General features: G+C 63.2%; 1 protein-coding gene across 2 annotated transcripts in view; it reads left to right on the top strand.

Moving 5' to 3' along the window:
- The window catches only part of CELSR1 (cadherin EGF LAG seven-pass G-type receptor 1), a 118,525-nt gene that overhangs the window by 71,605 nt on the left and 19,002 nt on the right, over positions 1 to 27,918 (top strand). For both annotated transcript variants that reach the window (XM_079140179.1, XM_079140178.1), the window contains exons 6-21: positions 7,322 to 7,479; positions 8,377 to 8,540; positions 8,702 to 8,827; positions 10,485 to 10,648; positions 14,530 to 14,715; positions 16,163 to 16,276; positions 16,671 to 16,845; positions 17,109 to 17,250; positions 19,177 to 19,297; positions 20,845 to 21,028; positions 21,258 to 21,359; positions 22,226 to 22,320; positions 23,404 to 23,613; positions 24,488 to 24,671; positions 25,869 to 26,012; positions 27,307 to 27,511. In XM_079140179.1, coding sequence (XP_078996305.1) covers positions 7,322 to 7,479; positions 8,377 to 8,540; positions 8,702 to 8,827; positions 10,485 to 10,648; positions 14,530 to 14,715; positions 16,163 to 16,276; positions 16,671 to 16,845; positions 17,109 to 17,250; positions 19,177 to 19,297; positions 20,845 to 21,028; positions 21,258 to 21,359; positions 22,226 to 22,320; positions 23,404 to 23,613; positions 24,488 to 24,671; positions 25,869 to 26,012; positions 27,307 to 27,511 — 2,474 coding nt within the window. The remainder of the gene's footprint in view (positions 1 to 7,321; positions 7,480 to 8,376; positions 8,541 to 8,701; positions 8,828 to 10,484; positions 10,649 to 14,529; positions 14,716 to 16,162; positions 16,277 to 16,670; positions 16,846 to 17,108; positions 17,251 to 19,176; positions 19,298 to 20,844; positions 21,029 to 21,257; positions 21,360 to 22,225; positions 22,321 to 23,403; positions 23,614 to 24,487; positions 24,672 to 25,868; positions 26,013 to 27,306; positions 27,512 to 27,918) is intronic.

The following is a 27,918-nucleotide window of genomic DNA, read 5'->3' as shown; positions in this document are numbered from 1 at the left end:
TCAGCAACCGAGTGAGCCCTAAGCAACTCAGTGAGACCCCATCTCAAGGGCTAGGAATGTAGCTCAGAGCAGCCCTGGGTTCAATCCCTGGTACCAAAAATCAAAGGAAGAAATAAAAACTCCTTCAGACCAGTGACCCTTCCGACATGGACTCTTGTTCTCGTAGAACAGGCGTGTGTTTAGAGCATCTGGACCCAACGGCTCCAACTGGGGACAGGTGGCCTCAAGTGGTGGAGGGTGAAACAGCCCATCTGACCACACTGGGTTCATGGAAGGCTGCTGAGCAGTGGGAGGGAGGGGCGGCCGAGCGCTGGAGACCTGGCGTCTCCAGAGACAGCCTTCTGAGAAAGCCGGCCCCCCAGGGCTGGGCGGGGGGCTCGGGAGGGGACGCCCTGGACACCAGCCTCGTGTCTGGGCTTGGTGCCACTTGGTTTGGAATCGGGTGCCGGGCGTGGAGTTCTGGTCCTCTTTGCAGTTGGGTGGACTGAGAGTGACTTCAAATCTCTGGATGAAAAGACACAGGACACACGCAGGTGTATGTGAATCGTCCTTCTGAAGGTCTTCCTGCCCTCTCCAAAAACCTGAGCCCGTTAATAGTGCCTTCCAGGTGGCCTCTGCTGGCCACAGCCCCCACGGTGCAGCGTCTCGCCGCTGCTCCTGTTGACCCACGTGGCACGGCAGCTCAGTCAGCCGTGCTTCCTGTCTGCGTGGTTCAGCTGGGGCTGTTCTGGTAGCCTCGCCCCTGTGCCCGGGGTGTCGAGGTGGCTGCTGGGGTCCTGTCCTCCTGCAGGCTGGCCGGGCTCTCCCCATGGCTGCCAAGTGCGCTGGCACGTTCCAGGGCTTGTGTGTCGCATCTGCTCAGGTCAGTGTCTGAGTCCCGAGTCCACACCGGCTTTCAGGGCTGAGTGAGGGGCTCCCTGGAAGGAACCCTGAGTCCCAAGGCTACGGAGTGGACGGAGGTGCCCGAGCTGCCAATGGGGCAGGAGCCACCGGGTCACGCGTGTGCGAGCCGTTTCCATTTTGATGTTTGTGTCCTCAAGCGGCCAGGTTTGAAGACTGCCGGGTAGAGAAGCCCACTGAGCTTCAGGAAGCCCCCAGGTGTGGGCTCTTCACCTTGCCACCTGCACAGGCAGCAGAGGGGGCGCGGCGTGCTTAGTGGGAGCGCGTGGGAACACGCCCGGTTCAGCGACCACAGGATGCCACTCTGTCCCTTCCAGCTGTGCTTCCTGCCGTGCAGCCTGTCTCCTCTGGGCCAGGGGATCCCATAAATATCGAGTATCGACATTTCCATACGGGTGACATTCCACCGAATCCCAGTAGTCTCGGGGTGGTGTCTGAAACGCCCTTATCATTCATCTCAGGCTTGGAATGCTAAATGCGTCCCTTGAAGCCGAGCACGGCGGGTAATAAAAGCCAGCTGGGGGCCCCGAGGGGCCAGGCGCCCTGTGAGAACGTGGGGATCCTGCCCCACAGTGCCAGGCGGACACCCCCTTCCTGCCCTGGCTTCCTTTCCTAAACAAGACCTCGTCAGATGGTTTAAAGCCACCTGCAATGGAAACGTGATGGTCCCCTGGGAGGAGAGCAGCCCCATCCGTGGCCTCTGGCCCAAACCCTGTTGTGGAAAGTTGCTGGGGCTGGGCAGCCCTTCGCTGGGTCTTCCCGCCTGGCCAGTGGCCTGCTTTTCCTCCCCGTGCCGCCTCTTGCCCTTCCCAGCCCACCCCCTCCACTCGCACCCTCCCCAGGCCCCTGCCGCCAGGCACTGGACAGTGTGCCCTGATGGATGCCCACCCAGGCCAGGCCATGGGCCTCAGCCCACACAGCGCTGCTGGAGGAGGGGGCACAGGCCGGGTTCGCCCGCAGGTGCCGGGCTCTTGTGGAGCGCCCGGAGCTGGAGGTGCCCCCTCCCTCTCCCATCTCCTCTCCTCTCTGCTCTTCCAGCCACACTTGCTGCCAGCCCTCAACATGCCACCACATAGGTCTCAGTGACCCATAGATGGGGAGGAAGGGGCGGCTCAGAGAGGCGACCGAGACGGGAGGTCCAGGGATCGCTGCCCAGAGGGGGACAGAAAGGGGCTTGAGGCCCTAGCAGTAGGCCAGAGCTTTGTCAGAGTGTGTGTATGTAAGTGTGCATGATTCTGTGCATGTACAGTGTGTCTCCTAGTGAGTGTGTGTATACTTGTGTAAGTGTGAGCAAGCGTGGAGTGTGCATGTGCAGCCAGCATGAAGGAGTGTGCATGTGCAGCGAGCGTGAAGGAGAGCTGTGTGCAGCGAGCGTGAAGGCGTGTGCATGTGCAGCGAGCGTGAAGGAGTGTGCGTGTGCAGCCAGCATAAAGGAGTGTGCGGGTGCAGCCAGCATGAAGGAGTGTGCGTGTGCAGCCAATGTGAAGGAGAGCTGTGTGCAGCCAGCGGAAAGGAGAGCTGTGTGCAGCGAGCGTGAAGGAGTGTGCATGTGCAGCCAGTGTAACAGAGCATGCATGTTCAATGAGTGTGCGGAGTGTGTGCACACTTCTGAGCCGGGCGGTAGCTTTTGGGAAGCTAAATGACCTGTGCATCCTCCTCCCCAAGCTCTGCCCCACTCCCAGACACTGGGCGGCCAACCTGTGCAACTGAGCTCAGGGTTCAGCCCTGGCCGGTGCCCTGATGGCGGCCCTGGGAGCTGCTGCCCAGGAGGGCCCCCTCTGCTTCGTTCCTCTGCTGGAGGAACCGACACTGAGGTTCGTGTCTTCCACATGCGGTGGGTCTTCTTTTATGGGGTACCTAAGGGTCCCCAGTGTGGACCAAGCAACTCTGTCTACACAACCCCAGGAGAGGGACCGTGTTGCCTCGGCCTCCCAAGATGGCGCTGCGTCTAGCCCAAGACCTGACTGGGCCTTGTTTGTGGGGAGCGAGGCTCTGGCTGAGCCAAGAGCCTGCTGTGCTGCAGGGGCCCGGCCCCCACATGGCCCTGGGGCTTCTGTTTGAATTTGGGTCAGGCTCAGTGGGCCTGGTGCTGGGCCTGTTGGGTCTTGTGCAGAGCAAAGGTCACTGTGTGGAGCCCCGAGCCCTCGGGAGCGTGGGACCTGCTGAGGGAGCCCCGGGCCCCTCATGCTGCTCCGGCTCTGAGTCTGCCTCGGAGCTGCATTGTCAGCACCTGCCTTTTATTTTGTGCCTCACGCGTGACTTAGTGTTTGAGGACCCCAGGTGTGCACTGGTGGCCTGGTTGACCGGAGGAGGCAGAAGCAGGCGGTCAGTGCTCTTGCAGGTCCACCTGAAGGTGGCAGAGGCAGCCCAGGTGGACTTGGGGTCTGGTCCACCCACCTCCAGGTCCTCGGCCAGCACAGTACTGGGCGAAGCACCTTCCATCCTGGTGAGAAAGCCAGCGCTGCGCGGTGCCGGGAAGCTCTGGCTGTCTCTCCCCCTTGAGAAACTGACCTAGGCCCGTGGCTCTTCATTCCCCTGATGTTCCCTGAGTGCCTGCAGCATGTTGTGCCAGAGAGCTGGTGCCTGTTCATCCTCCCCTGGCTCTGCCAGCCCTGTCCCAGACCCTGGGAATTCTGTGGTGGGAGCAGGTGACAGCCCTGCTGTGGGACTTGTGTTCTGGTGGGGAGACCAAGGAGAGACAGGGAGTATTGAGAAAGTGTCTGTAGAAGAACCAGGAGCAGGCGGTGGCAGGGCTGGGGCATCAGGGTCAGGGTACACCTGCGTGTCCTGCCCCTCCCTCTCCTGCCTCCTCCTCTGCCCCTGTCGCATGTGGTTTGGGGTGGACCACCCTACCTGGCGGGAGACGCTGACCAAATGTGGGGCTCCTGGCCAGGCCTCCTGGGCTTGGGAGTCTGTGTTTCAGTGAAGGCCAGCCAGAGGCTCGGGAGTGGGTTGGGGCCCTGCAGGCCTGAGGAGGGGCTTTCTCCTTGGAGGCCCACCAGTTTCCCACCAGCCCAGCTGCCTCTGGAGCCTGTCCTCTTGTGCCAGGGCGGCCCAGGGTCTTGCCCGCTTCCCGGGGGTGTGGCCTGCAGCCAGGTTGACCCTCTGTCCATGACAGCCCAGTCGTCGTCAGCGCCAGGCCTTCGCTCTTCTCGGCGTCCCTCACGTCCAGCCCTCTGAGTTCTGTGACGTGAGCGCCAGCTAATCGCCGCTGACACCGAGCGTGAGCCCACTCACGTCCTGGGGCTCGCCCTGCTGGTGTCTGGTTTCCCGGGCCCCTGTGCCCCTCCCTGCACTGAAACCGTACCCCCGTTCGCCTCCCGACGTGGAATTGTCTGCAGCAGGTTAAAAGGCTGCAGAAATGTGAGCGCCCAGTGAGGACCCAAGCTTTTGTGTGCACACAAAAACCCCCTGCGGCCGCCTGGGCTTCTGAGTGGGCGCCAGCGGGGGGCGGGCCACACGGGGAAGAAAATATGCTGGCAGAGATGACCAGGGGCCAGGCCAGAGTGATCGCCTGTGCCAGGAATCCCGCCCTGGGCAGATCTGAGGCTCGGACTCTCAGGACTCTGCTTGACATGCGCAGCGGCCCTCAGGCATTCTTGGGTGGAGGAAAGAGCAGCGGGGCGGTCAGTCTCGCTGGCTGGTTTCCACTGGCCCATGAAGTGTCCTGCTCAGGGCAGCCTGTGTGGGCAGGTGGCACCTCGAGGGCCTGGCCCCAGGGGCTGCTCCACATGCCCCTCCTCACTCCACGTGCTCCTCAGCTGCTTCCCACCTCCGTTGGGGCTACCCCTGCTTTGCTCAGCCCCTGAGCATCCTGGTCTGGCTTCTGGATCGTCTGTCCCCTGGCATGAGGCCCAGGGCTGATGAGTCCCCTGATGGGCAGTGTGGGCCTGGGCTGGTCCTCCAGGCCCAGGCACCTGCCTCGCCCGACAGCCGAACCCCAGATCCTGTGCCCGGCACCCTTCTACTTGGGAACGGAGAGAGACAGGCTCACTCCTTCTCTGTGCAGGTGTACGTCACCTTCGAGACTGCTTCCCAGGAGAGCTGGAAAACGGGTCTCTGGCTTGGTCTTCATCCCCTCCTGTTCTGGGGCCAGCGCACCACGCAGCATGCTCTCTGGCTGAACTGCTGGAGGAGCCGCTGGAAGTGCTTCTGTGGGGGAGCAGCCTGGTGCTGCCTGTGTCCTTTCCCCTGGCTCACCAGTGCCACGCACCGTGGCTTGCTTTTGCTTCTTAAGAACTGGGTTTTTTTGCCATTGTGTCCTGGAGCCTGAGCCCAGGCCTCACACACACCAGACAAGTGCTCTGCGACTGAGCTGCATCCTGGCTTCTTTCTGTGTCCCTTTGACAAAGGCTGGCATCCCAAGACCACCTTGGAGCCTGAGTCCAGCCCGAGCCCAGCCCGAGCCCAGCCTGGAACCCCGCTGCATCTCCATCTCCGTCCCCATCAGTCTGCTGGCACATCGTCCTCACCCGCAGCCCTCACAGGGGACGTTTGTCTCACGCTGCATCTTGTCACTGGGCAGCCCAGGCAGGGAGGTCACTTGATGTGCTTTACCACATGTCACAGGCAAACATGGGGCTGCATCCTTCCAAGGTCGTCCAGGCAAAGTGACCAGGCAGCTTGCAGGTGCAGGGCCCCTTCAAGAACCATGTTCCCCGTTGAGGTGAAATTTATGTGGCCCGTGACCAAAGGTCTGTTTTTAAAGTGGCTCTCAGCACGTGGTGCTGCGGCTGCTCCCTCAGGGTCCAGGACAAACGCTGGCAGGACACGCCGGCCCCTAGCTCCTGCCTCCCTCGGTCTGCCTGTGCCTCTGAATGTGTCCGCTCGGGGCGTTTTGTGGAGGGGTCTTGGGCCTGTGTGACTGTCCCTTTCACTCAGCACCGTCTTGGTTTGTCCACATCCCACTGTGTGCTGGTGCCAAGTTCCTGCTTGTGACTGAGTGACCACCTCCCGTGTGGCTGGGCCACAGCCCTGGCCCCATACACCTGCTGACAGGCATGCGGTTCCGTGGTGCCGTGTTCAGCATGAGCCGGGTCCCGTTTGCATCCTGTGTCCAGCTCCCTGGCGTGTATCTGGGACTGACGGTGGCCAGGTCAGCCCTGGGCAGCCCCTGCATGGTCCCATGTCACCTGTCCTGTGGCTTCCTGCCACCTTTGCCCTCCGTGCTTGCTGGTTTGACTACATGCTGGGTGGTCAGTCTGTGTTGGACAGAGATGCAAATGTGGGGCATTTGGATTGCTGTCCCCAGCTGCTGTCCTGGGGCAGCATGAGGAAGGGTTGGGCAGCAGGACACCTAGCTTGCAGCCCTGCGGAGCCGGGCCAGGCCCCTGACCCTGCAGGATCCTTCTGCCCTCAGCCCATGCCACCCTCGGGCTGTCCCTCCCGCTCATGACCCCCAGTGCCCAGTTCTTGGACCAGAGGCTCCGCCCATCCCTTCCCTGGAGGGGCATCAAGCAGGGGCGGGCCGTGGCTCTCGGAAGTGGCTTCCTACACCCGCGCCCTGTGCTGTGCTGACCACAGACCCGCAGTCAGGTGTCGGCAGCGGGACGCCCATGTCAGCGGCCTGCCGATCCAGACATGGTTATTTAGCCTCCCAGGCGGTGCTCCCCGGCCCCCGGCGCGGGTCCCGGGTGCTGATTACGAGCAGCCGTTTGCCGCAGTTGCAGTTTGGTAACCAGCAGCTTCGGCTCATCAAAGCCTCCCGGGGGTAAATGCTGGTTGTGTCCCGCCGCCAGAGCTTCACGCCCATCCCCAAACACGCAAATTACAAGCTCCAGAGGGGACACGGGGCTTGCCCCGCGGGGCGGCTCTCCCTCCCCAAGGCCTCACGTCTGCACAGCCAGGCAGCCCCAGGTTGGCCCGCGGGGACAGAGCTTCTGCCCCCTGGTGGGACCTGCGTAATGCACAGGCAGACGCTCCCAGTGGCTCAGCGGACCTGGTTTCCTCCACCGAGGCATCAAAGCCTCTCCTGGATTTACCCAGGACTTTCTCGTGTCTTATGTTACCCACACCCTCAAAGTCCCTGTAACACAAAGAGGGCGGGTTCTCTGATATCAAGTCCTTATCTCGCACACAGAGAAACCCTCCAGCCTCTGCCTCACCTGGCTCACCTGGCGACCTCCGGTGTGTCTGTTCTGCGCAGACCCCAGCCACCTCGCAGGGGCCCTGCTGCGGCCCCTAGCCACTGCCACAGCCCTGCTTCCCAGGCTTCGCGTTTCGAGGCTCCGTGCAGGGCCTGGACGCGGGCTGTGGGCGCCTGTGTCCCAGGTTTGGGGGACTCGCCCAGAACAGGCGGGGGCTCCGGCCCTGGTGCCCACGGGCCCTGCAGGCCTCCTCCCTCCACGTGGTGCCAGGCTGGGGACCCGCAGAAGGTTCCAGGTGGCAGCAGCAACACAGTCTGTGCCTTTTCTACCTGCAGCCCAACATCGGCCACCTGGGCCTGCCCCATGGGCCGTCTGGAGAGAAGGTGGCCGTGGTGACCGTGGACAGCTGTGACGCGGCAGTGGCTGTGCACTTCGGGAGCTACGTTGGGAACTACAGCTGTGCTGCCCAGGGCACTCAGAGCGGCTCCAAAAAGTGAGTCCTGGGGGCGCCCTGGGTGTCCAGACCCCAGCTGCTGCTGCAAACACCGGTCACCCTGGGCCCAGTCCAGCCTGGCATCACATTGACCCCCTGGTTAGGGCACCTTCCCTCTGAGAAATCAGAACCTTCTAGAATAAGGCCCCTCAGTGTATCTGGGGCCCACCCAGCCCTGTCTCCACGGGATCCCTGGCTGTACCCTGGCCAGCACTTGTCCCTAGACTCCAAGCCACCAGGAGCTGGAAGCGGCCCTATAGATCCTGGAGGCTTTGTAGGACTTCCTTTAACTCTGGGACACTACGGCTATCCCCATGCTTGGTAAGGTCAGCCCCACAGGTGAGCAGGGGCCCCTCTGGACCTGTTGCTGGCCATGTGCAGGTGGACCCTGGGACCTGTGGAGTTGCATTTAGGTGAACCTGCTGTGGACTAAGGATCTGATTGATGCAGGCCCAGAATGGCCAGCTCCCCCAGCCCCAACGGCTGTGTCCTGGAAGTTAGCGTCCTGGCCCGAGGGCACACAGCTGCCCTGGTGGGGCCGGGCTTCTGTCTCTTGCAGGGTCTTGGGGCAGGGGACGTAGAGTCGCCTCACCGGTCCACCTCCCCCTGCCCTGTGCGTGGACCAGTGGGTAGTCACGGAGAGCCTGAAGCAGTCAGCTTGCCTGGGCGTGACAGAGAGAAAACAGGCCCCAAGAGGTGGGAAGAGCCAGGTGGTCCCGGGCAGGCTCCGTCTGCAGGTTCTCACCTCTGGTCACCTCCTCTGGACTCCTGCCTGCACCGTCCACCCTGGAAGCAGTTCTGGAGGCAGAGGCCACAGTGACTTTGCAGCAGAGCCCGAGGCTGTGGCTGCCTCTCGCTCTCTGACATCACAGGACGGCTTCCCCCCCCCCCCCCCAGGTCCCTGGACCTGACGGGCCCTCTGCTGCTGGGAGGTGTCCCTAACCTGCCCGAGGCCTTCCCCGTGCACAACCGGCAGTTCGTGGGCTGCATGCAGAACCTGTCCATCGACGGCAGCAGTGTGGACATGGCTGGGTTCATCGCCAACAACGGCACCAGGGCAGGTACATGGTTGAACAAGGGCAGAGCTCTCCATGGCCAGCAGTCCTGGCCAGGCCTGGCGGCCCTTTCTGTCCCCATGGCTTGGTGCGGGACACCAGCTGGCTCCTCAGGCTCCACTCTGCTCGTCTCCCGGCTGAGGCCAGGCCATGTGCTCTGTTGCCAGGCTGTGCTGCTCAGAGGAACTTCTGTGACGGGACCCGGTGCCAGAATGGGGGCACCTGTGTCAACAGGTGGAGCACGTACCTGTGCCAGTGTCCGCTCCGCTACGGGGGGAAGAACTGTGAGCAAGGTAAGGCCTGGCGCCACCCATACCCCCCAGGGCGGCCCTAGAGAGCTGCAGAGGTGTGAGCCCCGAGGGGCTGAGAGTGAGGTTGGAGCCCGAGGTCTGGGCCCAGCTCTGCACAGGGCTGCATGGGGGCAGGAGGACGTGGGGGCCTGCCCTGGGACACCCCTCCAGCCCGCTGCTGGCCGACTGGACCCTGTCATGGGCAGGGTGCGCTAGCCCCACCCTTTCATCATACCAGTTGCTGGTGCTGGCGGGTTTTAAGCAGGTAACTTGCTCTGCAGCAGCACCTTATGAAGTTAGTACCCTCACGTTAGAAACCCCTGACCCTCTTCAGGAAGGTGAACCAGAAGGGCTGGCATTGACCCCGCTGCCCCCGACTCAGGTCTGCAGCACCCCCCAGCAGAAGGTTCTGAGAAGCTCCATGCGACCTCTGCCCACGACTCCCAAACCCACAGTGCAAGGTGGCGCCTGCTCCTGTTCTGCCCGCCCCCGTCGGGGCTGGGCTAGGGAGCCCCCACCCCATTAGCTGGAGGCCAGGTGCTGCTACCTGGCCCTGTGCCCACAGGCCCATTAATCACACATGCTTCATGGGATCCAGGGCCTTCCTCGGATTCCACGAGGACTCGTGGGCCAAGGGCAGGCGGTGCTCAGGGGAGCCCGCAGCTCGGCTGCAGGGGTCCGTGCAGGTGCCACCCTGTGCCGTCCTGCTTGGAGGTGGGGGCATGTGAGGTGGAGCTGCCTCACCCCACAGGGCAGCCTCTGCATATGCCTGGGCTCCAGACAGTGTTACTCAGCTCTGGCTGCACCAGTGTGTGCCGGACGCTCAGGTCACAGGGTGACAGTGGCCCTGGGTGCCAGGCGCTGCCAACCCAACCACCTAGCTCCCGTTGTTGGCCAGGGTGGTTTGGTTTGTGCGAGCAGGAAGCAGGCACAAGGCCGCCCAGGCCGAGGCCCCTGGAGGGTGTGTCTGAGCTGCGTCCCGTCCTCAGGGTCTTGTAGCCACAAGTGCCCTGTCCCGTGGGGCTCGTGTGAGGTCCAGGACGGGCTGTGGCTGCAGGCCACAGTGCTGGTGGCCCTATCTGCCTTGTCGTGGGTTTGCCAAAACGAGGCCGTTTGTCCCCACCGTGAACCACCCGAGGTTCCTCCAGCGCTCAAGCCGTGCTTGAGCCGGCAGCTCTTCCACCTCTGGGCCCGTCTCTCGGAGCAGAGGAACAGCAGCCTTGAGCCCGGGACCGCACTGCAGGTGTGGGGGCTCAGGTGTGCACGCTGCGTTACGCACGGTCCTCGCTGGCAGGCTGCCCCCCGTGGAACCCCACCCCTGTCCTGGACGCCGCCCCACAGCTGTGGGGCCCTCAGGTCCCAGGAGTCCCAAACCGCCTCGGGCCTTTGCCTCGTGTCCAGCCTGTGTACTCCCACCCGCAGCCCAGGATGGCCAGGCCTTGGCCTCCTGCAGGAGAGGCCTGTGTCCCTGGGTGTGTCTGAGGACCCGCTGCAGGATTCAGGGCCAGATTGGGTACATGTGCTGCTCTGAGACTGGTCTCTGTGTCAGAGTGAAAAGGCCCAGGCCCAGGCCCGCCCAGGCTTGGGCTGTGCCCCAGCTGAAAGGTGCAGAGCCCCGCCTGTGTGGGGAGGCACCTGAGGTCCCCATCTGTGCCCACAGTCATGCCCCATCCTCAGCGCTTCAGTGGCGACAGCCTTGTGTCCTGGAGCGACCTGGACATCACCGTCTCTGTTCCCTGGTACTTGGGGCTCATGTTCCGGACACGGAAGGACGGCGTGCTGTTGGAGGCCACCGCTGGCGTGTCCTCCAGGCTTCACCTCCAGGTGAGTGGGGCCGTGCCACCTGGGTACCTGCAGGGCGGAGGGGCCTGAGAGAGGGGGCCAGGGGCAGGAGCTTCCCGGGGCACCTTGGAGGGCCACCTGCCACTCGCCCATCCTCTCCCGCCGGCCCTGGGGTTCTGCCACCCGAGGAAGGGAAACGTGAGTGGCTTTCTCCAGTGGCAGCGCAGCCGTGCCATTCAGGGTTGGAGACGCGCAGGGATCACGTGCAGCTGCGGTTCCCACAGGGTTTCCTTCCAGCCCTTTCCGCCCTTTCCCAGGAAAGGGAAGCTGTGCCGCCGGGAGGTGGGGCTCCGGCTCTGGACCCAGGGCGCCCTAGACAGTAGCCCCGGGCTCCTTCTACCACGGCCTGGGCCTCTTTTCTGGCTTGAACAGACATTTCAAGCTGCAGGGAGCAGAGTGCCGGCAGGTGGGAGCGGCAGGCTCTGGCGTTAAGCTGTGGCGGGTCGGCCGACCCGTACGTGGCTGTGTGACACGGGGACCAGCCATGGCATTCTCAGCCTTGTTTTGCTTTGCTGTTACTCCGTGCGCCCCACTCTGCTGTACTCCGTGCGCCCCACTCTGCTGTACTCCGTGCGCCCCACTCTGCTGTACTCCGTGCGCCCCACTCTGCTGTACTCCGTGCGCCCCACTCTGCTGTACTCCGTGCGCCCCACTCTGCTGTACTCCGTGCGCCCCACTCTGCTGTACTCCGTGCGCCCCACTCTGCTGTACTCCCTGTGCCCCACTCTGCTGTACTCCGTGCGCCCCACTCTGCTGTACTCCGTGTGCCCCACTCTGCTGTACTCCGTGCGCCCCACTCTGCTGTACTTCATGCTCCCCACTCTGCTGTACTCCATGCACCCCACTCTCCAGGCTGCCCTCACCTCCCAGGCTCCAGAGATGCTTCATTAAGGGTCAGGGGACCTCATTGGTGGGTGTGCCCAGGGCCCCGTAGGGCTGCCCTGTGACCTCGGCCTTTGCTGGGGGTGAGGGCAGGAATGCGACACTGCTGTCCCAGGATGACTACGCCAGGTGTAGTGGCTCTGAGGTGGGCAGTACCTTCTGACACTGGCTGGTGCCCTCCACTGTCCCTGGGTGTCCTCACAGCTTTAACTCCTGGACTCTGGGGTCCTTGTTCTTCGTTCCCCATTGGGAGTTTGGTCAGAGGTGAGACGGGGCTTAGGAAGCCTCTGGGCCACGTTCCCGTCCACACTGGGCAAAGCAGGGCCCGGAGACCGTGGCGTGGGCCCCGTGGTTCCCTGCCTCCCGGGCCCTCCCACTGCCCTGCAGGTTGCCCATCTGGGACCACTTCCGCGAGGCAGGCTTGCGGGGAGGGCTGGTGGCCAGTGAGGATGCCCGGCGTCCCCTCCCCTAGCTCCCTGTTGGAGGTCAGCAGGGTAGAAGCCCTCAACCAGCAGTTTGCGGGCCGTGGAGGCGGCCAGGCCCAGGGCCGGACAGCAGCCTGCGCTGTCCTCCCTGCCCACATACGCCCAGCTCGCGGCCCCAGAGCATCTCCCAGCAAGGCCCCCCGCCGGCCTGGGTGCGCGTGTGCTCAGGACAACCGCGGCTTCGTAGCCGTTCCCTCGTTAGCCGCCCCTTCTCGTCTTCCTGGGGGCGCAGCAGCCCTCCCTGGGCCAAGACCGGGACGCGCAGCTCTGCCGGGGAAGGCGTTTCTTCTGTGGTGGCTTCTCTGCTGGAACAGATTGAATGGGCTGTTCTCAGCCCAGGTGATGAATTGGAGCTTGCGAGTGTTGTTGGCACCGGAGTCTCTAGGAAAAAGTACGTGCTCGCCGGGAGGCGCTGAAAGCCGCAGCCCGCCTGGCCAGGTAGTTACGCCATGGTGTAGATCGTGCCCGAATGAAGGCTTTTGCCAGGGCTGCCGCCAGCCTCCCTGTGGACGCTGTGGGCGGCGGGAAGGATGGCCTCGCGGGGGTCCCACAAGCCCCGGGGACACCCAGCAGGCCACTCCAGGATGGCTCCGGCCAGGTGCGGGCACTGCAGGAGTGCCCTGGGCGGCTTCTGGCTGGCCTCTGGCTGTGGGCTGCCTCGGGCTCTGTGGTGCTGTGTACACACAGCAGGTGGCTGTGGCCCCCCAGGCACAGCGTCGTCATCGGCAGCCACACAGTTTGGGCGATTGCTGTCAGGCGCCCGGCTGCACCTGCGTTATGGCGCGGGATTACCTGGCGATTGTTGAAGGCTGCTCTCCACCGGAGGCAGCCCCAGGGTGGGGAGCAGCTGCTGCCGCCATCCGTTCACTCTGCAGGCAGCACCATTGAAGGTCTGCTCTCCTCCAAGTTGTGTTAGCAAGGACGGGAGGGAGGACGGAAAGGGAGGCTCCTAGGGAACAAAAGCCAGCGGAATATAAAAGGGTGGAAAATTGTCTTCTGAAGCTGGCTTTGGAGGAGACCAGAAGCCAATGTATGTTATCAGTCATATGACCTTTGCACCCAGAGAAAGTTCTAGCTTCCCTCACAGATTCATCCCAGGCCTGTGCGGTGTTCTGAGCTGGCGAACCCCCGGCGTTTCCCAGCTCCTCATTTTGGGGGTGATTCTGGCATAACTGCCAGCAGAGAGCTTAGGCAGTGTGACACCAGACCTTTGAAAGATGCTGGAGCTTGTTTTACGGGCCACATCTGGTCAGTGTACTCGGAACAAATATGTGCTCTGAGGTCATAAGGCACAGAGTTGTGCATATGTCAAGGTGAGTTTGGCTAACAGGTTCAAATATTCTCTATCTTAGTAATTTTTCTCTGTTTCCTTGATTTTATAGATTTTAAGTTTATGTTATCAGGTGCATTCAAGTTTAGAATTGTTTTCTCTTCCTGGAAGATGGACTCTGTTATCACGACGATCCGTTTTCTCCCTGGTACTGACAACAGCCTCAGTCTGCTGCATCTGTTAATACACCTGTGCCTGCTTTCCTTTGGTTGGTGTTTACATTTCTTTTCCTGGCTTTGACTTTCAGCATCTTCTGTAACCTCACATTTCAGGTGTGTCTCTTTAGAGCGTGCGTCAATGGTTGGTTGGTCTTAAAATCTCGCCTGCCTGTAACTGGAAATATCTTTATGAGTGTCTTCAGTGAATTTTCTGTTTTTCCTTACGTGTGTAAACATGGCGGCTTGGCTTTTCCTGAAAAGTAACCTAGCCAGATATAAAGGGCCAGCAGTCGCCCGCGTCCTCTTGTGACAGCTGTCCCCAGCCTGGGTGGATGATCTGCTCTCTGGGCCCCTGTCTCCACTGCTCCACACTCTCCTGGTTTCAGGCTCAGTCCTGTCTCCTCCTGTATCTTGTCATTTTTTATTCAGTGTTTGACATCCTGTTGAAAATCTGGAGTGAACGGGACATGAGGGCAGGGTGTCACGCCCACCATGTCAGCTCTGGTCCCAGCCTGAAGCCCAGGGCCTGCACACGCCCACCCATCTGCCCTGGGGTGTGTGACTGCAGCTGGGTCCCCTGCCCCCAGGGAGTCCTGCTCAGCTTTCAGCCCCAGCCGCGGGACTTGGAGGAGAGACCCTGAGCGCTTCGGGGTGGCTCTTGCTCCGCTGGTCACAAAGTTTTGTGCCTCAGCTCCTTCTGATTCCTTTGACCTCCTCCAATGCCTGTCCCTCTGTCCTAGACTTTTCAGGAGGCCTGGTCCCATTACCCCGTCCTTTACTAGGCACGTGAGGCCCAGCTGGGCCCTGGCTACGTGGCTACAAACGCTGCCCCAGGCCGGTGGTGCTGGTCTGTGTCATACACGTCAGTGAGCGTGGTGGATCTGCTCAGCGGCCACTACAGCCTGTCACGTCCGCTCTCTGCTGCCTGGCCTCGTCTCTCAAGCCCTGCAGTGTGCTCCGGGTGTGCCCTCGCACCCACTGGTGGACGTGGCTCTCCCTGCCTTACAGATCCTGACCGACTACGTCCAGCTCGAGGTGTCCCAGGGCCCCTCCGACGTGGCGTCCATGCAGCTGTCCAGGTTCCGCGTGACCGATGGGGAGTGGCACCACCTGCTGATAGAACTGAGGAGTGCCAAGGAGGGCAAGGACATCAAGTACCTGGTGGTCATGACCTTGGACTACGGGATGGACCAGGTGAGGGGCACTGACCTCGGGAACGGGCCCCTCCTCGGCTCCCTGAGGGGCTGGGCAGGTGCTCTCTGGGTCCCCAGCTCGGTGCCCATGGTCCACGTCACGTGGAGGTCAGGGTGAGCGTGGGGCCGGGTCCTGGAGGGGGCGGGGGGACACCGGGAGGTGCTGTGTCCCCGGCGGCACCTGCTCCAGGTGGCCAGGGTGTGGCAGAGGACGCCCGCCCGCGTGGGGAGCTGCGGGTGGTTCCTGTGGACGCCGTGCCCTGTTCCACACCGTGGAACGTAGCACGGCTGCTGTGTCCCCAGCGCTTGCCTTCCTGGGGCCGAGGACTGGCTGGGACTCCAGCCCGCGGCTCTAGCCGTGCTCCTGGCTCACCAGCCTCACTTCTGCTCTGGCTCACTCAGTGCAGCGCCTCTTATGGGGAGGGGTGCCCACGGCCCTGCCCACCGCCTGCCGCTTGCCCCGCACACCGCGTATCCTCCACGCTGTCCCAGGAGGGAGAGGCCAGGCATACTCAGGCTCAGGGGTTTGTCAAAATGTAGCCTGGCAGGAAGATGTACCCAGAATGTTGGGTATGACCTCCATGGCCCCCCCACAGGGCACGGTGCAGGGTGGAGGACATAGCTCCCAGCACCCATAGGATTCAGTGCAGGGTGGAGGACAGAGCCCCAGCACCCATAGGACTCAGTGCAGGGTGGAGGACATAGCCCCAGCACCCATAGGACTCAGTGCAGGGTGGAGGACATAGCCCCCAGCACCCATAGGATTCAGTGCAGGGTGGAGGACAGAGCCCCAGCACCCATAGGACTCAGTGCAGGGTGGAGGACATAGCCCCAGCACCCATAGGATTCAGTGCAGGGTGGAGGACATAGCTCCCAGCACCCATAGGGTTCAGTGCAGGGTGGAGGACAGAGCCCCAGCACCCATAGGACTTAGTGCAGGGTGGAGGACAGAGCCCCAGCACCCATAGGACTCAGTGCAGGGTGGAGGACAGAGCCCCAGCACCCATAGGACTCAGTGCAGGATGGAGGACATAGCCCCCAGCACCCATAGGATTCAGTGCAGGGTGGAGGACATAGCCCCCAGCACCCATAGGATTCAGTGCAGGGTGGAGGACATAGCCCCCAGCACCCATAGGATTCAGTGCAGGGTGGAGGACAGAGCCCCAGCACCCATAGGACTCAGTGCAGGGTGGAGGACAGAGCCCCCAGCACCCATAGGACTCAGTGCAGGGTAGAGGACATAGCCCCCAGCACCCCACACACAGCATGGTGCAGGGTGGAGGACATAGCCCCAGCACCCCATAGGACTCAGTGCAGGGTGGAGGACATAACCCCCCATACTCCACACAGAGCATGGTGCAGGGTGGAGGACATAGCCCCCAGCACCCCATAGGACTCAGTGCAGGGTGGAGGACAGAGCCCCCAGCACCCCCTTCCTGTCTGCACAGAACATGGTGCAGATCGGGAACCAGCTTCCTGGGTTGAAGATGAGGAGCATTGTCGTTGGGGGTGTGTCTGAGGACAAAGTCTCCGTGCGCCGTGGTTTCCGAGGCTGTATGCAGGTATGTGGTGTGGGAACCCCCTCCTCGCTGGCTCAGGGCCACCAGTGCAGCAGCTGGTTGGGTTTCAGGGAACCAGGGATCTGCCCAGCAGGTGTCCAGCCTAGGAACTCCTCTCCCCTAGGCCCACCCTGCCCTGTGACCCCCTGGGTGCCGGCCTGGCAGCCCCTCATCCCGGCCCCAGCTGGGCCTGCTGCTGCCCTCAGCCCCTCATCTCTGCCCCCGTCATCTCGCCCACCCCGACATGCTGGGCCTGCCCGACCTGGGCTTCCTGCTGCTGCTGGCCGCTGTTCTGCCCTCACCTCCCTCCACTGGTGAGGTCTCCACCAGTGGAGGGGTGGCCTCCCTCCACTGCCTTGCCTTTGGGCCGAGTCCAGCAGCCCCTTCGTTAACGCAGGGGGTGAGGATGGGGGAGACCGCCACCAACATCGCCACCCTGAACATGAAGGACGCCCTCAAGGTCAGGGTGAAGGACGGCTGCGAGGTGGAGGACCCCTGCGCCTCCAGCCCCTGCCCTCCGCACAGCCGCTGCCGCAACACCTGGGACGGCTACTCCTGCGTCTGCGACAGAGGTGGGCGCCCCGCGCTGTCGGCAGGCGTGGCCCTGCCCCGTGGGTGGGGGCGGCCCGACGCCTGAGGCTCACGCAGCAGTTGGTAGACGTGCGGGTTTCCAGGCCCACCGTCACCTCGAGCCGGGGGACTGCACTCGAGCTGCTCAGCTGGCACTGTCCCCTGTGTGCGGAGGGTGCCCGAGGCCCCTTGCCCCAGCGTGTCCAGAGCCGTGTGGCTGGGTGCCAGCCACGGGAGGTGATGCCGGCCCCTCGCCTGCCCGCAGGGTACTTCGGAAGGAAGTGCGTGGACGCCTGTCACCTGAACCCCTGCAAGCACTTGGCAGCCTGCGTGCGCGCTCCCAGCTCCCCGCGGGGCTACGCGTGCGAGTGCGGGCCTGGCCACTACGGGCAGTACTGCGAGAACAAGTAAGGAGGCCCGGCCGTGTACCCTTCCTGCCCCCCCCCCCCCCGGCCCCTTCTCTTTGGTTTTTTGACACACACACACACACACACATATTTCTGGATGACAAGGACATGCATCTTTCCCCAAATTTAACACGAAATAAGGGAGCATCAAGTTGGGCATCCTGCACGAACCCTGTTTGACCATGCTCCCCCTGGAAGTAGGTGGCCCAGGTCACAGCCCTGCCACGCACATGGGAAACTGTCCTGAGATTCAGGGAGACGGATGTGACTGTGGAAGACTTCTCTGTGGGAAGTTGTCTCCAATGTGTGTGGAAATCCTGGGCTACTTAAGGTGGGAGCAGCACCCTCTCTGGGCTTCTAGAGTGCCGTGTGCATAGTGTGTCAATGGCAGAGCACGGATGAGTGGTCAGCACAGGCAAATCACCTTCACAGGTGGAGCCATGTGGTTCTTTGCAAACCAAGACTGTGGCCCACTGTGCGAGTAGCCCCGGGGTGCCAGCCCCAGCCTGAGCCTGGGCACGCCTCCCTGCTCCTGGGCTACCCAAGCCCAGCACATGCCGTAATCCCAGCCGGGAACAAGAGGGAACTTGTGCCCTTGGGCTGGTGATCTCACCGGAAGACAAGCACTGCCCGCCAGCCTCTGGGCGTCACTGAGACCTGATCCAGGAGGAAGGTGGGAGCCAGGGAGACTGAAGGGGAGGGGATTCTGCAAGGCTGCTGGGATGAGGCTGGCCTGAGGAGCCCGGCAGGTCGGTGCTGGACAGATCCGGGCGTGTGTTGTCCTGAGCCCGGGGCAGAAGCAGCGGGGAAGGGAAGTTCCTCCTGCCAGGCAGGAAGGGAGCTCGCTTTGTGGAGCCCCTGCAGGAAAGGCAGGAGTAGGTCTGGGTCCTCGAGCGTCCTGGCTGCCTCGGGACGCGGTCTGGGGGGTGGAACGGGCAGGGGAGCCTCTGCCGGCCAGCCCGGGGGCCCGGCATCGCAGACACGCCAGGCTGCAGAGGGGTCGCCAGACGAAGCCCAGCAGGGCTCTGGGGTCTCCACCAGGACAGTGCAGTCCACCAGACAGGCATGCTTGGCTCTGGCTGGGTCGTTTTTCTGCCTCTGGTGGGCGAAGGTCAGCTCTTGGCCCTGGTGGCCAGGTGGGCCAGGTAGCATGGCAGCTTGGCTGGGTGGGTGGTGCCTGCGGAGCTTGAGGGCACTCTTGGGGCAGGCTCCGCAGGCAGGCGGGTCTGAGGGAGGCGCTCAGGTGTGGTCCACCTCAGGACCAGGTGGGGACAGAGCACAGGTGGCCTTGGCACCGAGGTGTTGCTCGCCTCCAGTTCTGCTCCAAGGGAGGCAGGACTGGTCTCACCCAACCCCACATCCCCCATGCCCGGCACGTGGCTGCTCATCGCTGGTGTGAGGGCCACGTCACATCCAGCAGTGCTGCCCAGGGCATCCGTGGGCAGTGGCCTGGGGGATGAAGGAGCCGCAGAACCTGTTATCATGCTGCAGACCCCCGGTGCCCTGGGAGAAGGCCGCCAGGGCAGCTGGGCTCAGTGTGCCTGAGGGGGCTGGGCTGTGCAGGACCAGCTGGCAGGGGGTCTGCTGTCCCCGAGCTCCGGTGCGGCAGGCCTGCAGACGCAGGGCAGAGCGAGCGCACACCGCTGCCCGCCGTGCTGAGGCGGCCGTGTCTTTCAGGTGGAGGAGAGTGAGGAAGGAGCTATTTGAATGGAAAGTTTTGCAGATAGAGCCTTCCTGGAGGGTGGATGCTGAAGCCTGGGTTAGGGCGCAGGATTCCAAGGGCCTGGCAGGGTGGGGCTGAGCCCACAGAGCAGAAACGAGCCACTTGGTGCGACGGGTTAGGACACAGCATCCCCACCAGGCCTCCCTCGTCCCAGGAGGCACTGCTCCGTACACCATCCATCTGCTGCTGTCTTCTCCTAACAGGATTGACCTCCCGTGCCCCAAAGGCTGGTGGGGGAACCCTGTCTGCGGCCCCTGCCACTGTGCTGTGAGCCAGGGTTTCGATCCCGACTGCAACAAGACCAACGGCCAGTGCCAGTGCAAGGTGAGGCCCCGTGGACGGCGGGTCCAGTCCTCCTTGGCCTGAGCCACAGAGGTGGCTGCATGTGCCGCGTGTGCACGTGTGCACAGGAGCGTGTGCACGGGCCTGCACACGCTCCCATGCCTGCACACACACGCCTGCCTGCGCCAGTCCTACCTGCCACCTTCTCACACACGTGTGTCTGCGTGTGCACAGGCCTGCTGCTGGCCTGGGACTGCCCCGGGGCTGCTCCTCACAGGGACCCTGTGGGAACTAGAGCCCTGGCCAGTTCCTCGGCCCAGCACAGGGTGGGCAGCAGGCAGCCAGCCACTCCAGTGAAGGTTGGGTCACCCGTGGCACTGCCCGTGGCTCGCCTCCCTAGCCACTGGTCTTCTACCAAGCCAGTGCTGGAAGGTGGCAGAAGCTCTGAGCGTGCGGGGTGGCTCAGTGGCAGGCACGCCCCTGGCAGCGCAGGGCCCCGTGCCTCCCTGCGCTGCACAAGACACATGGAAAATGCAGAGCGAACATCTCAAAGCGCTGTCCACCCCATCCCGTGCCCAGTCCCAGTCCACGGCAGCTCGGAGGTCCCGGCTCGTGGCCTCTGGAGAGGCTGTTCAGTCCAGGGTTAGCAACACCCCCAGCCGCCCTCAGGGACCTGCCACATACCTCAGCAGCATCAGGTCAGCGAGGGCTGTCAAGCTGCCAGTAACTTGGAACCCAAGTGCCAGGTCTGACAAGGACGTGTGTGCCAGGCAGACCCCTGCCGACCCAGGGAGGGAAATTGTCACTACGGCTCCCTGCGCCTTCCCCAGACCATCAAGCTTTGTCCACGGGCTCCACGTGGTCTAGCAGCGAGATGGTCCAGGGAGAGGTTGACCGTCTCGGGTCCGGGCCAGGCCTCCTGGTACAGCCGATGGCTGTAGCTCCTGCGGATGGCATGGGAGGAAGGGCGTGGCACACGCAGTGTTTGGAGACCCTCCTCGAGCCATAGCATGCGCTCGGTCACCCTCCCCTGCCCAGGTGACTGGCAGTCCTGGCCTCTTGCTCCTAGCTCTTCCTGTGCTTTGAATTCCTGTCGGGATAGCTGTGTCCCCCTGAACGTGGTTCAAGAGTCCACCTGTCACAGCCCATCCCACTTTTCAGAGGGGGACACAGGTGGCCAGCCAAGGGCAGAGCGGCCAGCAGACAGCAGAGCTGGACATGAGCCAGGGCTGGGTGAGCCTGAGATGCATGCTCTTGACCACCCCTGGCCTGCCCACACCTTCTGTGTGAGAAGGTGGGCAGATGGGTGGCTCCTAATGTGTCACAATTGTTTGAACAACAGCAGCCGAGGGTCGTCCTGATTCCTTTTAGAGCAAACGCACGGTGCTCGTGGTGAGGCTGGAAGGCGAGCGAGGGAGGGCGCTTCCTGGGAGGACTGGCACCGTGGGCCCCAGGAGGCAGCCCTGGACGTGGGTGCAGGGCAGCACTGTGAGCAGAGCAGGCGGGGCCCTGGGGTCCTGAGGGAGCGTCTGCAGAGGCAGGTCTCTGCCAGCGTCCGAGGCCTCCTGGGCTGCCTCTGGCTTTTGCAGGAGAATCACTACAAGCCCCCGGCCCAGGAGGCCTGCCTGCCCTGCGACTGCTTCCCTCACGGCTCCCACAGCCGCGCGTGCGACATGGACACCGGCCAGTGTGCCTGCAAGCCCGGCGTCATCGGCCGCCAGTGCAACCGCTGTGACAACCCTTTCGCTGAGGTCACATCGCTTGGCTGTGAAGGTCCGGGTGCCCCCAACCCTCTTCTGGTCACACACGGGGACGGGCTGCAGGCTGGCATGTGCTGTGTAGGGGTGAGGGCCCCTTGACGGTCTCTGTTCCGCCTACTCCTGGCCTTCTAGAAACCTGGCCCTCCACGAGGGGCGAGGGTCCGGGCTGCTGGGGGCGGGAAGGTGTGGCGGGCGAGGCGTGTCCCGGCCCTGCCGCTGAGGGCGTCCTTCCTGCACCCTAGTCATCTACAGCGGATGTCCCAGAGCATTTGAGGCTGGCATCTGGTGGCCGCAGACCAAGTTCGGACAGCCAGCTGCCGTGCCGTGCCCCAAAGGGTCTGTGGGTAAGTGCTGTGGCCCTGGATCCACAGGCTGGGAAACTGGGCAGAGGCAGCCTTATCTTGGGGACCTGGCCCATGCATCAGAACCCTAGGAGTTTTCTGTGTTGAAATGGCTTCAGGCAGAGTTGGGGAGAAGCAGTAGCATTTTCCTGCAGGGCGAGCCACGTGCCGCCACACGCTGGGCCTGGTGAAGCCACAGAGGGCACACTGAGGTGCCTGTCGTCCAGCCCGGCTGCCCTCCTGGCTCCACTGTGCTCTGGTGGGGGCGTGGGCAGCTCAAGGTTCACGCGCTGGGTTCTTTGTGGAGTGGTGTGACAAGGGTGTCCACACCTGGGGTTGTCCAGGGAATCCAGCGGCGTGTGTGGCGATCACTGGCTCCGGGGTGTCCACACCTGGAGGTGTCCAGGGAATCCAGCGGGGCACGTGTGGTGATCACTGGCCCCAGGGTGTCCACACCTGGGGGTGTCTAGGGAATCCAGCGGCGCGTGTGGTGATCACTGGCCCCAGGGTGTCCACACCTGGGGTTGTCCAGGGAATCCAGCGGCGCGTGTGGTGATCACTGGCTCCGGGGTGTCCACACCTGGGGGTGTCCAGGGAATCCAGCGGGGCATGTGGCGATCACTGGCCTCGGCACGTGGTTTTCCTGGTTTCTTTCCTCACCTTCGTGCTGGGCGTCTGAAGGGCCTCGTGTCAGCCAGAGGGTTGTGCACGTGGCCCAGGCCATGGGAAGGGAGTGTGTGCCAGCCATGTGGCTGTGGGCCTGCCTGACCTGGGCCACCTGGCATCCTCCATGCTGCTCCGGGCTGGGCATTAAATGGGCATCGCTGGCAGGTTGGATGGCAGGGTCCACAGCACGTTCTCATCCCCAGGAAACGCGGTTCGACACTGCAGTGGGGAGAGGGGTTGGCTGCCCCCTGAGCTCTTCAACTGCACCACAGGCCCCTTCGTGGGCCTCAAAGTCACGGTAGGCACAGCCTCAGGTGTGTGCATGTTCACGTGTTTGTTGGTGTGCGCGTGTGTGTGCATGTGTGTGCCGTGTGTGCACCGTGTGTTCATGTGTGTGCACCGTGTGTGTTCATGTGTGCACCATGTGTGTTTGCATGTGTGTGTTCACATGTGTGTGTTAGTGTGTGCACTGTGTGCATGTGTTTGTGTGGTGCACCACGTGTACGTGTGTTCATGTGTGTGCACCGTGTGCGTGTTTGCACATGTATGCACCGTGTGTGCATCGTGTGTGCACTGTTCGTGTGTGCATGTGTGCACCATGTAAGCATGTGTTTGTGTGTGCATGATTGCATGTGTTCACCATGTGTTCATGTGTGTTCACCATGTGTTCATGTGTGCACACCGTCTGTTCGTGTATGTGCACTGTGTGTGCACGTGTGTGTGCTCTGTGCTCATATATGTGCACAATGTATGCATGTGTTTGTGCATGTTTGCACGTGTGTGCGCCATGTGTTCGTGTGTGTGCACTGTGTGTTCGTGTGTGCGTGTGTGAGCACTGTGTGTTCACCGTGTGTTTGTGTATGCATATGTGCACCATGTGTTCATGTGTGTGCCGTGTGTTCGTGTGTGTGCATGTGTGTGCAGTGTGTTTGTGTGCACCGTATGTTCATGTGTGTGCACCGTGTGTTCGTGTGTGGGCAGGCATGCCCTGGGTGGGGTGAGGGCGCAGCAGCTGCTGGCTCGCTGGGGCTGGTGCAGCAGGCCAGCAGCCGGGTGCTGGGTGGCTGGCACGCTGGGCACACGCAAGTGCTCTTGGGCGGTCAGGCCCAGCTCCACGTCCTGGGTTCTGGAAGTGCGAGTCCCCTCGCCTGTGTGCTCAGATGGCGCCCTTTTTTGCTGCGTTTGTTCTTTTGCTGCCTCTGGGTTGTCCTTTCTGAGTGCCTGGGGCACCCTGTTCCCGTGCCCCGTCCTCCACCTCTCCGTGGCCTTTGGGCTGGGGTTTCTTTCCGAGGAGGAAGTTTCCTCTGTGGGCAGCAAACACCCAAGTAGCGGGGAGGGCAGAAGCAGCCAGCAGGTTGCGACTCTGGCTTCTCCCCTCCAGAACGAGCAGCTGGGCCGCAATGCCTCGCAGCTGGACGGCAGCGGGTCTCTGCGGCTGGTGAAGGCCCTGCGCAATGCCACGCGGCTGGGTGGCCCGCTCTTCGGCAACGACGTACGCACAGCCTACCAGCTGCTGGCCCGCGTCCTGCAGCACGAGAGCCGGCAGCAGGGCTTCGAGCTGGCGGCCACGCGCGAGGCTGCCTTCCATGAGGTAGAGGAGGCTGGGGGCCCCACGGGCCACGAGGCAGTGGTGCTGTGCCGTAAGCCATGGCCCCTCGGGCGGTGTTCCGTTTCCCAGGCACGAGGCGGCGCAGGTGGCTGGCCGGCTGTGGACACAGCAGGGGCAGGCCCAGCCGGGTGGTGGCTGGCCCCGTGAGCGCACCCAGCGTCCCTTCCACACCACCTGCCTCACAGCAGAGTCGCCCACCTGCTCGCTGGGTTAGGACATGAGGCCGAGAGCCGAGGGGCTTCCCGGGGCGTGGCTGGCGGGGGTTGGGCCCCAGCGAGGGACTCCGGGCTCCCGCAGAGCCCTCTGCTCCGCGGCATCTGCTGGGTGACCACCGAGGTGTCCCTCTGTCCCAGTGCTTGTGAACCCTCGGGAGTGTCCAGAGCTGCCTCCTCTGCAGTCCTTGTCCTGTGCCTGTAGAGGTCCCCCCCACCCCACTGCTGGCCGTACCAAGCACGAGGCCGGGCCAGCCCCTCACCTGGACCTGGATCCTGGCCTGAGGGCATGGCCTGTGGATCTTGTTCTTTTTTATTTCTTTGCAAACTGCTTCTCCTTCCTGGTTCTTTCTTGGTCTGAGCACTGTCCACGTGTCAGAGGGCCCAGGCTCCTGCTCAGCCGAGCCCGCTGGGGTCCTGTAGCCTGCCCTGATGGGAGGGGCCTGGGTGCCCCAGTGTGCCACCCGCTCGGCATCCGGGGCACACTGTGAGGCCCAGGCAGTGCCTCCTGATGGCCTCCGGCCTCCACAGCCACCTCCCCTGACCCTGGCCTGGCCTGGCCCGCCAGCTGGTGGCCTTCTATTTGCTGGTTGGCTTCAGTCACATGACCAGGCCCACGGTGAGACTGAGCTCTGTGTGACCAGGATGTTGTCCACGTGGGCAGTGCCCTCTTGGCCCCGGCCACCAGGGCCGCGTGGGAGCAGATCCAGCGGGCGGAGGCCGGCGCGGCGCGGCTGCTGCAGCACTTCGAGGCCTACTTCAGCACCGTGGCCCGCAACCTGAGGAGGACCTACCTGAGGCCCTTCGTCATCGTCACCACCAACATGAGTAAGGGCCGAGGGCGGCTCCCTGGGGTGGGGCCCAGGACCCTGGAGTGTCCCGGGAGCGAGCCAAGGGCAAGGCAGTGGGCATGTGGGGCAGCTCGGCTTCTAGAGGAGGGAGCCAGCCGCCCAGCTTCCTTCGCCCAGGGTCAGTGGGAGACGTTGCCCATGGTCAGGGGCCTTGACACGCCCGGGGGCCTGGGTGGGGTCAGCATGGGGCTGACTGGGGTGCTGCCCTGTGGCCTTTGGGTGCAGCAGGCCTTTCTGGTGCCCAGGTGTGAGTCCAGGGAGGCGTGGGTGCCGGGGCTCTTGCAGGGCACCCTGGCTGGGCAGGTGGAGCCTTCCAGACTGCACGGTGGGCAGTTGCAGGCGGGTGGTCAGAGGGAGGGCACATCCTCCCACCCCAGCCAGGCACCTGGGCAGCGGGAGGGGCACAGCTGCCCTGGCCAGAGCCTAGCAGTCTCAGGACCAGCACCTCCTGGCCACGTCACCCTAAGCACGGGGCGTGTGACCCTGGGTTGGGGGCTTCACAGGGCGGCTTTCAGGCAGAGCTTCAGAATGGGCCAGCCAGCCCCCAGCCCAGACAGCACAGGCCCTCCCCACCTAGCCTGCAGCACATCCGAGTCCCGCCAGGCCGCAGGAACGGCCTTCGCCCCGTGCGTCCTCCAGGGCTCTCCCCTCCTGGGCCCTGGGTGCCCGCCCCAGCCCAGCCCTCGCTCCTACAGGGACACTGTCCGCCTGGGGCGCGTTGAGTTTGACAGGATGACTTGGGAGGCCCCTGCTGTGTGCAGAGTGGAGGCCCAGCTGGGGACAGCCTGCCAGCCCGAGCCTCCCCAGGAGGCCTGTGTCCCGTGTCCAGGCAGAGAGGCTGGGGCCATGCCAGCCCAGGCTGCCGGCTCTCAGGGTCAGGGTCCCGGTCCCGTCTCCTCCTGCAGCTCTCCACCTGGACAGCTGCAGGGAGGTGACGGGGTCTGCGTGGGCTGGGCTGCCGCGCTCAGGCCGCACAGCGGGCTTCGCCCAGTGCGTGAGGTCCTGGGTGCCACCTCGAGTGGCATTGGCACCCTCGGGCTCTGCTGCCCACTCAGCAGGCTGATAGGAGACAGAGGTGGAGGTGGGTCCTCTTCCAGAGGCGTCGGTCGCCATGGGCTGGACAGTCATGGTCAAAGGCCCTGGGGTTGAGTGTGAGTGGAGGAACTGCCCCCAGTTCTTGCAGTTGACGTCTTCGACAAGTTCAACTTCACGGGCGCCAGGGTGCCGCACTTTGAGGACATTCAGGATGAGTTCCCCAGGGAGCTGGCGTCCTCGGTGTCCTTCCCGGCCGATGTCTTCAAACCACCCGAGAGGAAAGGTGAAATTGCTGGACACCCACTGCGGCTGGGGCGTTTCTACCGTCCTGTGAGGGTGGGTGGCCCTCCGTGGGGTCCCCCAGGCTAAGCAGAGTCGACCTCATGGCCGAGCACGTCCTGAGCGCTTCCCTGCTGACCACCCAGGGCCGCGGCCACTCGCTGGCCGCCAGCCCAAGGGCGGCACGGCTCCCTTCTCCCAGGACTCCATCATGCGGGTGCTGCGTAGGGACAATGTGGCCCGCGGCCTCTGGAGTGCCCACTGCAGACGCACTTGGGAATGCGCCACGCGGGCATGAGAGCCAAGCCTGGGGCGTGGAGCCCGCACAGGCAGCTGTCCACGTCCTCCTGTGGCTCCCTAGTGTGGCCCTGCATGGGGCACACGGGCACTGGGTGCCGGACATCGGCTGCCCATCACGTGACCTCCGTTGCCTCTCTTAAAATCACGGCGAAACACACGTGACTTAAGTTACCATCTTTGCCGATCTTTTTGAGGGGTCCTCAGGATAGAACCCAGGGGCGCTTTACCACCCAGCTGCATCCCCAGCCCGTCTTATTTTTTATTCTGAGTCGGGGTCTTGTTAATTGCCCAGGCTGGCCTTGAGTTTGCCATCCCCCCGTCTCGGCCTCCAGAGCCACTGGGTCACCAGCGTGCGCCCCTGCACCTGGCCGCCCTTTTGTCCTAAGTGTGCACTTCAGTGGTGTCTCCGTGAGTTCACGGCTGTGCTTTTCGTCTTACAAATCTGAAACAGCTCGCTACACAGCAGCTCCACATCCCTCTCCCCAGCCCTGCAAGCACCGTGGCTCTGGGTCCCTCATACAGGTGGAGTCGTGAGCTGTCCATTTGTGGCAGGCTTGTTTCTCTGAGCAGAGTGTCCTTGAGGTGTCAGGACTCCTTTTGAAGGCTGCACGGTGGACCACGTTATTTATCCATTCATCCGTAGTGGACGCTTGGCTGGCTTCCTTCTTTGGGTGCACACCTGTAATCCCAGCTACTTGGGAGGCTGAGGCAGGAGGATTGCAAATTCAAAGCCAGCCTCAGCAACTCAGTGAGGCCCTAAGCAGCTTAGTGAGACCCTGTCTCAAACCAAAATATAGGTACCAAAAATAAAAAAGTTTCAGTTCTTCTGTACCCCAAAACGGAGCAGCTGGGCCACACGGTAATTCTGTGCTTGCGAGGAACGCCTACTCTTTTCTCCGCTGGACAGCTGTCAGTTTGAAGAAGTGCTTTCCGGGGTGGAAGGAGATGGTGGGGACACCACTGTCCGGTCCAGGCCTCACTCCGTGCTCACATTGCAGAAGGCCCTGTGGTGAGGCGAGCCAGCCAGAGGGCCACCCCGCCAACGATGCCTCCGGGGCCTGGGACTGAGCGGGAGGACGCCATCAGCAGGCGACGGAGACACCCTGATGACCCCAGCCAGTTTGCGGTCGCCCTGGTCATCATTTATCGGACCCTGGGCCAGCTCCTGCCTGAGCACTATGACCCTGACCGCCGCAGCCTCCGGTGAGGCCAGGGACTGGGCTGGGAAGTGGACCGGGAGGGCCTGTTCCTGCAGGGTCTGGGGGGCTTCCACAGGTCAAAACCTTGATTACCCTCTGTCGTTATAACAATGTTGCACCATGACCTGGCCAAGGACATAGTGTCCCCCATGGTGTCCCTGGGACAGAGGTCTGGGCCGGTCAGATGGGCACTGCGTACTGGGGCATTAGGACCCTTCACCTTGGTGTGCCCTGGCCTTTGTGCCCAGTGTGTGCCCCAGAGTGCACCCGTCTCTGTGCCTCTGTGGGTCTGCCCTGCCCCATGCCTCACCCGGTGCCTCTGCTCACCGCCCCTGCCACCAGCACCACGTGGCCAGTGTTGGCTTCAGAACTTGTCTCCTGCCCCGGGGGCCCGAGCTTGCACCGGTCACA

Source organism: Sciurus vulgaris (assembly GCF_902686455.1).
Source record: "Sciurus vulgaris genome assembly, chromosome: 5".
In the NCBI taxonomy this organism is placed as follows: domain Eukaryota; kingdom Metazoa; phylum Chordata; class Mammalia; order Rodentia; family Sciuridae; genus Sciurus; species Sciurus vulgaris.
This window is presented reverse-complemented; position numbering and strand designations above follow the sequence as displayed.